Source organism: Dreissena polymorpha, chromosome 12 (assembly GCF_020536995.1).
Source record: "Dreissena polymorpha isolate Duluth1 chromosome 12, UMN_Dpol_1.0, whole genome shotgun sequence".
Classification (NCBI taxonomy): domain Eukaryota; kingdom Metazoa; phylum Mollusca; class Bivalvia; order Myida; family Dreissenidae; genus Dreissena; species Dreissena polymorpha.
This window is the reverse complement of record NC_068366.1, coordinates 76,780,329-76,792,063: the sequence shown is the minus strand read 5'-3', so window position 1 is coordinate 76,792,063 and position 11,735 is coordinate 76,780,329. Positions and strand designations below refer to the sequence as shown.

At 38.5% G+C, this 11,735-nt stretch overlaps 2 protein-coding genes across 2 annotated transcripts; one reads left to right on the top strand and one right to left on the bottom strand.

Moving 5' to 3' along the window:
• On the bottom strand, positions 1-2,439 carry LOC127852735 (uncharacterized). Its single transcript, XM_052386687.1, has 4 exons — positions 2,187-2,439; positions 1,323-1,559; positions 544-836; positions 1-126 (listed from the first exon to the last, which is right to left on the bottom strand). The coding sequence occupies exons 1-4, from the start codon at positions 2,437-2,439 to the stop codon at positions 1-3; spliced, it is 909 nt and encodes a 302-aa protein (XP_052242647.1).
• Positions 2,440-5,101: 2,662 nt separating this feature from the next.
• Positions 5,102-6,395, top strand: LOC127852734 (craniofacial development protein 2-like). Its single transcript, XM_052386686.1, has 2 exons — positions 5,102-5,557; positions 5,913-6,395. Exons 1-2 carry the CDS (start codon positions 5,102-5,104, stop codon positions 6,393-6,395), a joined length of 939 nt encoding a protein of 312 aa, XP_052242646.1.
• The last annotated feature ends 5,340 nt before the right edge of the window (positions 6,396-11,735 follow it).

The following is an 11,735-nucleotide window of genomic DNA, read 5'->3' as shown; positions in this document are numbered from 1 at the left end:
TCATGTCTCTTTTGGTCGACCGCTTTGTCTACGTCCAATTGGTGTCCATCGCATTGCAACCTTAGAAATGGCTGTTTCCTCCATCCTTCGAACATGACCAATCCAGCGCCATCTTTTGCGCTTAATCTGTGTTGATATTGAGGATGTTGCTGTTTTGCGGTGGAGTTCAGTATTGGATATAGTGTTTGGCAAGAAAATTTAGAGAATCCGCCTGAGACACCTTCTTTGAAAGACATCAAGCTTGAGGCAAATAAGCTTTGTGACTTTCCAAGATTTTGAACCATACAGCAGGACCGAAAGTACATTAGCCTTGAAAATCCTGATCTTGGTGGTATAATTTAGCAGGAGGACTTCCAGATGTTCTGTAATGCCGCATAAGCAACTCTGGCTTTGGATAATCTGTAATTGACATCTTTTGAATTTCCGTCACTTCTGATTTTACTCCCAATATACAAAAACTCATCTACTTCTTCAATAGCTCAATTGTTGATGGTTACTGGCTGCTCTGTTTTGGCGTTTATTCTCATCTCTTGTTTTGTTTACTTTGATATTGAGACCAATCTGCTTCCGAAGAGAATCTAGCTTGTCCGTCTTTGTTTGGATGTCTTGGTTGCGTTGGGCGAGAAGCGCGATGTCGTCAGCGAAATCAGGGTCTTCCAGTGTTTCTGTGAACGTCCACTGGAGTCCCTTGACTGCATCCTTAATGGTTTCTTTCATCAGCCAGTCGATGCACAACGAAAATAGTAGAGGGGACAGTGCACACCCCTGCTTCACGCCTGTCCTTATCTCAAGGTTCTCTGTGAGAGTTTTTTCGCAGATTACTTTAACACTGAAATCTGAATAAAGCATTTTGATGAAAGAGTTAATTTTGCCTGGGATTCCATGATGGGGTAAAATCCTCGATAATGCTGGCCTGTTCGCGCTGTCGAATGCTTTCTGGAAGTCAATAAAATTCACATAGACGGTTGCGTCCCATTCGTGACTTTGCTCTATGATTTGTCTAAGTGAAAAAATCTGATCTGAACATGACTCACCCTTCCTGAAACCGGCTTGGTTTTTCCGCAGCAGTTTATATACAAAAGCTGAAATTCTGTCAAGCACAATTCTGCTAAAGATCTTACTAGTCATTGACAGCAGCATTATACCTCTCCAATTGTTGCAGTCTGTAAGGTCACCCTTTTTCGGCAGTTTAACTATTAGTCCCACCTTCCAATCCTCAGGTACTGTTTCTGAGATCCATACTATCCGTAGTATACTAGCAAGTACTGTAGGAGTTATCTGTTCATCCGCTTTATGCAAATATGCTTGTATCCTGTCTATACCTGGAGCTTTTCCATTCTTTAACTTCTTGATGGCCTGTCTTATCTCTTGTATAGTTGGTGGCTCTGTATCGATGTTAAGTGGGATTTCTGCAGGAGCAATAACTGCTTCAGTGGATGGATCAGCACTGTTGAGTACTCTCTCAAAGTGTTCTTTCCAACAACTCACCTTTTTAACGTCAGTGGAAACAATTTCCCCTTGCAAATTCTTCACTGGAACTTCTGTAGAAGGTAATCCTCCTGTCAATATCATTGTGCCCATATCTTGCCGTGCAGCTGCATCTTCGGCTTCAGTTACCAGATTGTCAATGAATTTCCTCTTGTCTGCTTTAGCATGTGTCTAAATGTCTCTGTCCAAGGTTGCATAAATGTCTTTCAGCTGCTGTTTTATCCGCTCCGACTATGTCTGCAACAACTTCTTCCTCACCTCCTTCCGTTCGACAATCTTGCTCCATGTCTGCTGGGATATCTATTGTTCTTTCTTCCTTCGTACTGTGCCAATAATCCTCAGTCCAGCTTCAAGATTCTCCTGGTTGAATGAACTAACATTCATTTCCTGCTGGTCATTAAATAGCCAAAACCTGTTCTTTAGCTCAATCTTGAAATTTCTCTTGACCATTGGATCTTTGAGTTTTCATATATCTCTTACATCTTGCAAACTGCCACTCCATCTTTTGTTGATGATGATATGGTCAATCTGGTTATCGGTTTGTCCATCTGGTGATTTTCATGTTACCTTATGAATCTTCTTGTGTGGAAAAATTGTGCCCCCAATAACCATGTTGTTTTCTTCGCATAACTCTACCAATCTCTCACCATTGCCATTCCTTATTCCGCATCCCTGTGTGCCCATTGTGGATTCCTTACCTGTATTGTCCTTTCCGACGTTCGCATTCAAATCTCCTAAGACAAGAAGGACATCATGTTTTTGTGTTGATTCAATGACTTCTTGTAATTGGTCGTAGAAGGCGTCTTTTTCTGTAGCTTCCGCAACCTCTGTTGGCGCATAGCAAACTATAATTGTGAGTTTAGCGTATGCAGAGTTGAATCTTGCTGACATGACACGTCTTTCGTTGATAGGCTTCCACTCTATCAGGCTTTTGTGTGCTTCTTGGTCCATAATCAGGGCTACTCCTTGATCCTGCTGGTCATCTGATCTTGCTGAGAAGGCTATGGTTTGTCCTGATGCAAACTGTCTCTTTCCAATTATATATTAATAAAGAAACCAAATATTTTAACCTTATCACAAATAGATTTATATTAACCTCTTTATTTTGCTGTTTTCACCTACGTTAAACAATTCTATGTCAATTCAGAAAGAAAATAAATACCTGACTGTTCAGTATAATACAAACATGGATAGCAATAAAATGAACTGTACATAAGCGTTGGCTTTCGTAATGTGTTACCATATTTCTTTCAACCAATACCTATTATTCTTTCTGATCAAGTGAATGGTGCCTTATTATAAGCTTAATATTCGTCTTAACAACTTTCTGTACGCAAGCTTTCATCAAAACATGATTTATATATCGATGAATGGGACTACTGAACATTTGAATGACATTTTCAGAGGCGTCCATTTGCACGTTTTTTTTATTGTATTCATAACTAAATATCTCTTTTCCACGTTTTATAAATCGTGGGAAACGATATAACTAACTAATTGGAAAGAAACAATACATAGTGGAAACTAGTTATTGAGACATGGGGACGACTAAAGAAATGACTCGTTTGCGTTAACGATATTTAATTTCTAGTGTTAGAAAACTGGTATATTACTGTATTTTAATATATATTTTAGAAGCGATACGAAAATTAAATAACCCTTAATAAAGTATTCAGATTCTGGTTTCTTAAATCTGGAATTTTATCGACACAACAAAAAACACCACGGCATATATGCAATTAAGTTGATTTTTCCACATTCAAATACACTTTCACGCATTTAACTTAAAGCCTTTCTAACATGCTTTCTACAAGCTTCGTGACACTCTCTGTCGCCCCAATCATTCAATCGCGCGATGAACGGCTCAATCACTTCACCTATGTCTGGTGTCCCTGTAGTATAATCAGGAACCTTAAAGCTACTTAAAGTTTGAAACGTAAACAATATATATGTCAATGCAACGAAAGTCTGAGCTTTTCGGCATGAACTGGTCGATGTTCAGTCTGTATTCATAATGCAGCACATTACAGTGGTTACGTAGTATTCCGTTAACAACAACGTGAACTTACATGTGCAACCCAATAGGTTTTTGTTTGTCAAAACAAAAAATATAACTAGCTAGCAATACTAAAATAAGAGCACTGAACATCGTGATGAGGGTTATAATTTAACATTGCAAAGAATATTAGATTGGGCACCTGCTCCTGTCTGATCCAGTTTAGAAGGTCATTAGCTCGTCAATCGTGCAAATGAAAGTCAAGGAAGCCTCGATTGAAAGCCGTGCAAGGCCGCCTTGGAGGTGAAGGTGTTTATAAAGGGCGCAAAAGCAATCCCTTGCCACGTTTATTTTTTTAAATCAGATTGATTAATATTTAACAATATTTTGATCGAAGCATATGAGATGATTATCTACAAAGCTTAATTGACCTAAATTTCTAAGCAGTTTTTGCAAGAACTTCAAACAAAGCTTATAGCCTAGTACCAATAAAGACACACGCATATACTCGAGGTTTAATATATACTTAGAAGTACCGCGCGATACGAAAACTATATTCCATTCATGTCGAATTAGTAGTGAAGTACATGTTTACTAATGTGTGGGTTTGATAAAAGACGCTAGACTTAAACCGGCTCTTAAATAAAGAGAAACCCTTAAAAATTGTCGACATGTTTTATATGGGATTTGTAAGCAAATATGAATTACAGGTCAACCAACCTTGCAAGCCCGTGTTATATATCCTCCGTTCTGAGAAAACCACCAAACCCATCGGATGCACTTCGCCGCAATATTTATCCATTCAGGGAAAACATGCATGAATCTCCTGAGATTGACTTCATTTTAACCTTATGTATTATTTTAATGCATTAATGGTGGTTGGTTTGCCTAGTGTGTGAATTATTTCAATTGTAAACAATTACATGATTATTTGAATGAAATACATGAAATCACACTGATCTATTAATATGATTAATCAAACACCAAATCTATTTTATTTGGTAAATGATATTCGTTTACCAAACGCATAACTGATTAAGCATGTGTTTATGTGCTGTACGTGTTTCGTTCTTCGGGAACAAGTAATTCAAAATTCAATTCATACAATTACATATTTCTCTCAGCTCTTCAAATTATGAAGTCTTTACAAGTATTTCAAAGTGTAATTGTTTGGTTAAACCAATTGTTAAATATTTGAATATGTTGACATATTATATACATATAATGAGCAAATATATACACAAAAATACGCGTTAAGAAGCACACATATACATTAATAAATAAAGCTGCATGCATACGAGTCAAACATTATTATCCACATTTCACCATCGACATCGTTTCCAGCCACATATAATTTTGAAAGCCCGGGTAAGAAACGAGGAGGGTTGTGCCCAGGGCCAGCACCCCAGCCACATTAAAAACCAACACGCTACAGAAACCAACACCAAAGAAAACAACAATACCGGACTAAGGATGGAAGCACGCCAGGAAACTGGACCTAGGTCGGATAATCACCCGATAGCAGATATCCTTGGACCAAAGTCATAACGGCGGGTGGGCTGCTGGAATGTTAGGACACTCTACCAGACCGGAAAGCTAGCCCAAGTGGTGAAGGAGATGAAGAGTTATGGAATCAGCTTGTTAGGAGTAAGTGAGGCGAGATGGACAGGCACTGGAAAGAGACAGTTTGCATCAGGACAAACCATAGCCTTCTCAGGAAGATCAGATGACCAGCATGATCAAGGAGTAGCCCTGATTATGGACCAAGAAGCACACAAAAGCCTGATGGAGTGGAAGCCTATCAACAAAAGACGTATCATGTCAGCAAGATTCAACTCTGCATACGCTAAACTCACAATTATAGTTTGCTATGCACCAACAGAGGTTGCGGAAGCTACAGAAAAAGACGCCTTCTACGACCATTTACAAGAAGTCATTGAATTAACACAAAAACATGATGTCCTTCTTGTCTTCGGAAATTTGAATGCGAAAGTCGGAAAGGACAATACAGGTAAGGAATCCACAATGGGCACACAGGGATGCGGAATAAGGAATGGCAATGGTGAGAGATTGGTAGAGCTATGCGAAGAAAACAACATGGTTATTGGGGGCACAATTTTTCCATATAAGAAGATCCATAATCCATAAGGTAACATGGAAATCACCAGATGGACAAACCGATAACCGGATTGACCATATCATCATCAACATAAGATGGAGTGGCAGTTTACAAGTAGTAAGAGATATATGAAAACTCAAAGATCCAATGGTCAAGAGAAATTTCAAGATTGAGCTGAAGAACAGGTTTAGGCTATTTAATGACCAGCAGGAAATGGATGTTCGTTCATTAAACCAGGAGATTCTTGAAGCTGGACTGAAGATTATTGGCACAGTACGATAGAAGAAAGAACAATGGATATCCCAGCAGACATGGAGCAAGATTGACGAACGGAATGAGGTGAGGAAGAAGTTGTTGCAGACAAAGTCGGAGCGGATAAAACAGCAGCTGAAAGACATTTATGCAACCTTGGACAGAGACGTTAAGACACATTCTAAAGCAGACAAGAGGAAATTCATTGACAATCTGGCAACTGAAGCCGAAGATGCAGCTGCACGGCAAGAGCCGCAAGATATGGGCACGCTGTATAGGATCACAATGATATTGACAGGAGGATTAACTTCTACTGAAGTTCCAGTGAAGAATTTGCAAGGGGAAATTGTTTCCACTGACGTAGAAAAAGTGAGTTGTTGGGAAGAACACTTTGAGAGAGTACTCAACAGGGCGGATCCATCCACTGAAGCAGTTATTGCTCCTGTAGAAATCCCAATTGACATCAATACAGAGCCACCAACTATACAAGAGATCAGACAGGCCATCAAGAAGTTAAAGAATGGAAAAGCTCCAGCATAAAGCGGAGGAACAGACTAGTATACTACGGAAAGTATGGATCTCAGAAACAGTACCTGAGGATTGGAAGGTGGGACTAATAGTTAAACTGCCGAAAAAGGGTGACCTTACAGACTGCAACAATTGGAGAGATATAATGCTGTTGTCAATGACTAGTAAGATCTTTAGCAGAATGGTGCTTGACAGAATTTCAGCTTTTGTATACAAACTGCTGCGGAAAAACCAAGCCGGTTTCAGGAAGGGTGAGTCATGTTCAGATCAGATTTTCACACTTAGACAAATCATAGAGCAAAGTCACGAATGGGACGCAACCGTCTATGCGAATTTTATTGACTTCCAGAAAGCATTCGACAGCGCGAACAGGCCAGCATTATCGAGGATTTTAGCCCATTATGGAATCCCAGGCAAGATTATCTCGTTCATCAAAATGCTTTATTCAGATTTCAGTGTTAAAGTAATCTGCGAAACAACTCTCACAGAGAACCTTGAGATAAGGACAGGCGTGAAGCAGGGGTGTGTACTGTCCCCTCTACTATTTTCGTTGTGCATCGACGGGCTGATGAAAGAAACCACTAAGGATGCAGTCAAGGGACTCCAGTGGACGTTCACAGAAACACTGGAAGACCCTGATTTCGCTGACGACATCGCGCGTCTCGCCCAATGCAACCAAGACGGACAAGCTAGATTCTCTTGGGAAGCAGATTGGCCTCAATATAAAAGTAAACAAAACAAGCGATGAGAATAAACGCCAAAACAGAGCAACCAATAACCATCAACAATTGCGATATTGAAGAAGTAGATGAGTTTTTGTATATTGGGAGTAAAATCAGAAGTGACGGAAATTCAGAAGATGTCAATTACAGATTATCCAAAGCCAGAGGTGCTTATGCGGCATTACAGAACATCTGGAAGTCCTCCAAGCTAAATTATACCACCAAGATCAGGATTGTCAAGGCTAACGTACTTTCGGTCCTGCTGTATGGTTCAAAATCTTGGAAAGTCACAAAGCTTATTTGCCTCAAGCTTGATGTCTTTCAAAGAAGGTGTCTCAGGCGGATTCTCTAAATTTTCTGGCCAAACACTATATCCAATACTGAACTCCATCGCAAAACAGGTACATCCTCAATATCATCACAGATCAAGCGCAAAAGATGGCACTGGATTGGTCATGTTCAAAAGATGGAGGAAACAGCCATTTCTAAGGTTGCAATGCGATGGACACCAATTTGACGGAGACAAAAAGGTCGACCAAAAGAAACATGACGCCGGTCAGTTAAAAAGGAGATGAGGAAGGAAAATTGGAGCTGGGGCCAGGTGCGGACATGGGCAAAGGACCGGGTACATTGGCGAGCTTTGGTGGAGGCCTTATGCGCCAATAGGCGCGAAGAGGACTAAGTAAGTAAGTATGCGGTTAGTATTATTGTGTCGATAAGGAATTATCGATTGGAAAAGGAAATTAAATCGGGATGTATTGTATTTATATATATTTCCTATGGCATCATTATCAGTACGGGAAAGTGAACCAGCTTGTCAGCTAGTATCTGCACTGGCTGACCCTGTTCGCGTGTTCGGCGTTCAAGATTTCAAATCGTAGTTTATTCGCCTATATAAAAATGGTATCTGCGCGATTTGAATGAGGACTTGAAATGTTCACTTGTTTAACCTGAAATCAAAGGTGGGATTTATCGTATTGAGCAATACATATATAATATAATTTAAACTAAAATGTAATTTTAAACACGTGTTTCTGGAAAATTATGATTCCCAAATCCAACGTTTTAAATAACATGCCAACAGTGCTCAATTTTCCTATAAAATTGCACAAATAAATATTTTTTAATCAGTGGTAGTATCGATTGATACCTATGGTGTCTATAATGTGGGAACCGTGCATTACGATAAAAGACGGATGTCAAATTAAAGTTTAATGTCATTGTTATCTCATTTGACCCAAATAAATATGTAATTTTTACACTTATGTGTAATGTCTTGTGTGTAGTATGTAAACATAATATTTTTCAAACAGTTTAAAAAGTGCTTCTTGGGCATGAGAATGAGCATGATAACATTAAAAGTTATTCGAATTTATCGACTAATCCCGAGATCTGTAATTATCATAACACCGTATTGATATATGCCTGATATAACGTTGCCTGATATATTTTTTTATATCGTGGTCAACAGAAAGTTCTTATATCAGTCCATGTTTGGAGTTACGTGGGATTTGCAATAAAGTCAAAAATTTCTATCAACATGAATCAGGTTCAAAAAAACAAGCAATTTGATACCAAGATTACATATTTTATTCTAGTTTAAAGTAATTAATCACAAAAACGTTTATTTTTTAAAAATCACCACAGCCTGCACTACAGAAGTTAAATGACGTCATCAATACGAAATAAATCTTAAGTATCGATATAGTAATTGCACTAGCAAGTGTTGCACAGAAAGTCAAGACAAATGATAACTGTATGCTAATTCTCAACTATTTAAACAAACGAATTAACACGCTCATGTTAATTTCAATACCTTAAATACAGGATTTGCTGTGTAACACATTACAATTTTCCTAATCAAATTTTCAGCATAAAACAGCATGGTTTTACAGTTGATTTTTTGTTGCTCGTTTGAGAACAACAAATTTAATCAAACATATTTTTTTTGCTTAAGCGAGAAAATACATCAAATTACAGAGTCGATGTTTAAGTGTTAACTGTTGTGTATATTTAACATTCTTTATGAGAAATTTTAGTTTCAAAGTTGACAATCATTCTCGAACAAAATGAAGTTCCGATTGAAGTGAGTACAGATTGTTGTTGGGTTAGGTGTTAAGAACATTGTATTTTAACGAGATTTATGTCCGTCGCTAACAAAGCACTTACCGGGAAATGAAAGCAAAAACAACTTTTTCGCCATAAAGAGGAAAGAATTAACGTATGCAAAACATGTGCGATTTGATACGTCATAACCACGAGGTCCAACTTCGAAAGAAGTATGTAATTGCACCGTATACGAGTGTTATCATATTTGCAATACCTTCAGCAAGCTTCAAAAGGGGCATGTTGATGATGTTTTTACTCTAAGTTATCTCGATGATTAACAGTGAACACTCAAATGAAAGAGATCTGCACGATGCCAACTTGTCTTTAACAGGAATGATGAGCTTTTTGCGTATTGGAGTTGTGCGGGTGATGAAGGTTTGCGAACCCCGTACTTCAATCGTTTTTCCCTCATTTTCTAAACTTATGGGAATTATCCCTTCGTGTGACTTTAACTGGTATTTTAGAAATCCAGTTTCGCTCTGAAGGATAAGTTCTCTCTATTTTAAAGTCTGGCACTTGTGGCCTTTTACACAATGCTCTACAATTTCAGTCTATTCCTCTGTTGTGTATGTAAGTGCTGCACAATAGAAGCACATGTATTTCGGCAGAGTCTTCTTATTCATGGCTCCACACCCTTTGAAATGACAAACATGAATATATTCGAAAGAATAAGTACTTTAAAAATATTACATGTAAACATTTCATGCACGCATTCCTTTTTTCAGAATCGCTTTTTTATCAATTTAATTCAACTGTCTTACCCTTAACTTTTAATTCAACCAATTAAGTGATTTAGGGTCAGGTGAATCGCACTACGAGCTAACGTTATCGTTGCGTAAAGGGAAGTGCTTCCTATTAGTAGAGCTCAATATAAAGGGAGTTTTCCAATCTCTTTTAAATTTTGTGGCTACGCATTAGTTTTTGGTTTCATGATTCTAACTAGCACCAATGACAAAGGATTTTATGAAGAGCAAGTGTGTATTTGCCGCTCTAAGACCCCTAGCTCCCCTTATCTAGAGTCCTGCTATAAGTTCAATTGAACACAGTCGTGTTGATCTACATGATCCGTTGTATTTTCAATTCTCATAATCTCAATTTACTACTTAAAAGCAAGTTGATTATTTAGACAATTATTTTCGGTCGTCAATTAAAATATATTACTTCAGAAATAAGCATTTTAATATTATTTAAAATTTGCACTTATAATATTAATTATATGAATTAATTGTCATACGATGTTTGGAAAACGAACAACGTCATTGGTTATATTTCACATATGTGTGTAATAACGCGCTTGACAATGCAAATTGATTCATACTTCAAAATATTTGGTTAGAAAAGCCATTATATTCATTAATGCATTTCATGTAGAAGATAAAACTCGGTTATTAGAGTGCCCGATTTGTTGAAAGTCTCTGTTATCCGAAGTGCCCAATATCGGGAATCAAAGTATCCGCAACTTCATGAATACCACCTATTAAAACATGCTCTATCTTCGTTTATATTTCATTGAATACTATCAAAATTTCAGTTTTTGAAGCACAGTGATTACTCAACATGCTGGAATATCAAAAAACAATCTAACAATATTTCTAAGAAGTTTTATTTTGTTGAAATGTTTATTGTTCATCCAGTTTATGCTGTTTTTCGACTGATTTTTCTATTTTTGGGGGAAAAATCTACCATTCTTCCGTGTTTTTTTTCTTTCTAATAGAAAAGGATACACCATTTATAAACTCGACCATTCGCCTTGTCTAAAAAACTAATCTTTATGATATAACTTTAAAAAAAAACTGATGAACTTACCTCTCGCGCGTGGCTTTTGTTGTTATCTGGTATTGAAGTGCCATCTGTTATCAAAGTATCCGCATACCCAGCGTGAGGATACACCTCTGGCCTTTAAGGCCCGGTCACACCGCCAGAACTTTGCTGGAGCGTTCCTTGAACGGTATGAAGAGGGGCCGAATTTCGGTAACGCTCGTCACCGCGCACAAAATGGGGAAAAAATCGAAAACACGGGCGTTGCCAAAGCGGTGCACCGCTGAAGCCAGCGTTGGTTTAGCGTTGGTTTAACGGTAGCGAGCGGTAGCGAGCGTTGGTTTAGCGGTGACGCGAGCGTTGATAGAGCGGCGTTCTGCGCATGCGCGCGTCGGCTCGGCGGGAGTTTATAGTTGATATAGCGGCAAACCGCTTCTGACTACGGAACGTTGATAGACGTTCTGATAATTTTTGATAGAAGTCGATAGTTGAAGTTCATCATGCCACGTAGACAAAAGAAGTGGAAGGCTGGAGATGGAGAGGCAGCAGCCTCCAAGAATCTTGTGATACAGTCCATGTTAAGGCCTTCTCAGTATCCACTGTCTGACTCACACAACTCTGTCTCTCCTTCTTCTCTCTTCACCTTCTGTCAACAGCTTGTTGCAATCTGATGAGGTTCTGATTCTGCTGCTGGACTAGTGCACCAATCACAACAAGTCTCACAGCATCCATGGTAGAACACTTTTACTGTAACTGAGCAAAT

Excerpts from the sequence above, each read along its gene's own strand:
- LOC127852735 (XM_052386687.1), bottom strand. The coding sequence starts at position 2,439 with ATGGACCAAGAAGCACACAAAAGCCTGATAGAGTGGAAGCCTATCAAC. Across the intron at positions 1,560-2,186 it reads CGTCGGAAAGGACAATACAG|GAGGATTACCTTCTACAGAA; the intron begins GTAAGGAATCCA and ends TGATATTGACAG. Across the intron at positions 127-543 it reads AGATTGGTCTCAATATCAAA|ATTAAGCGCAAAAGATGGCG; the intron begins GTAAACAAAACA and ends ATATCAACACAG.
- LOC127852734 (XM_052386686.1), top strand. The coding sequence starts at position 5,102 with ATGAAGAGTTATGGAATCAGCTTGTTAGGAGTAAGTGAGGCGAGATGG. Across the intron at positions 5,558-5,912 it reads ATGGCAATGGTGAGAGATTG|ACATGGAGCAAGATTGACGA; the intron begins GTAGAGCTATGC and ends ATATCCCAGCAG.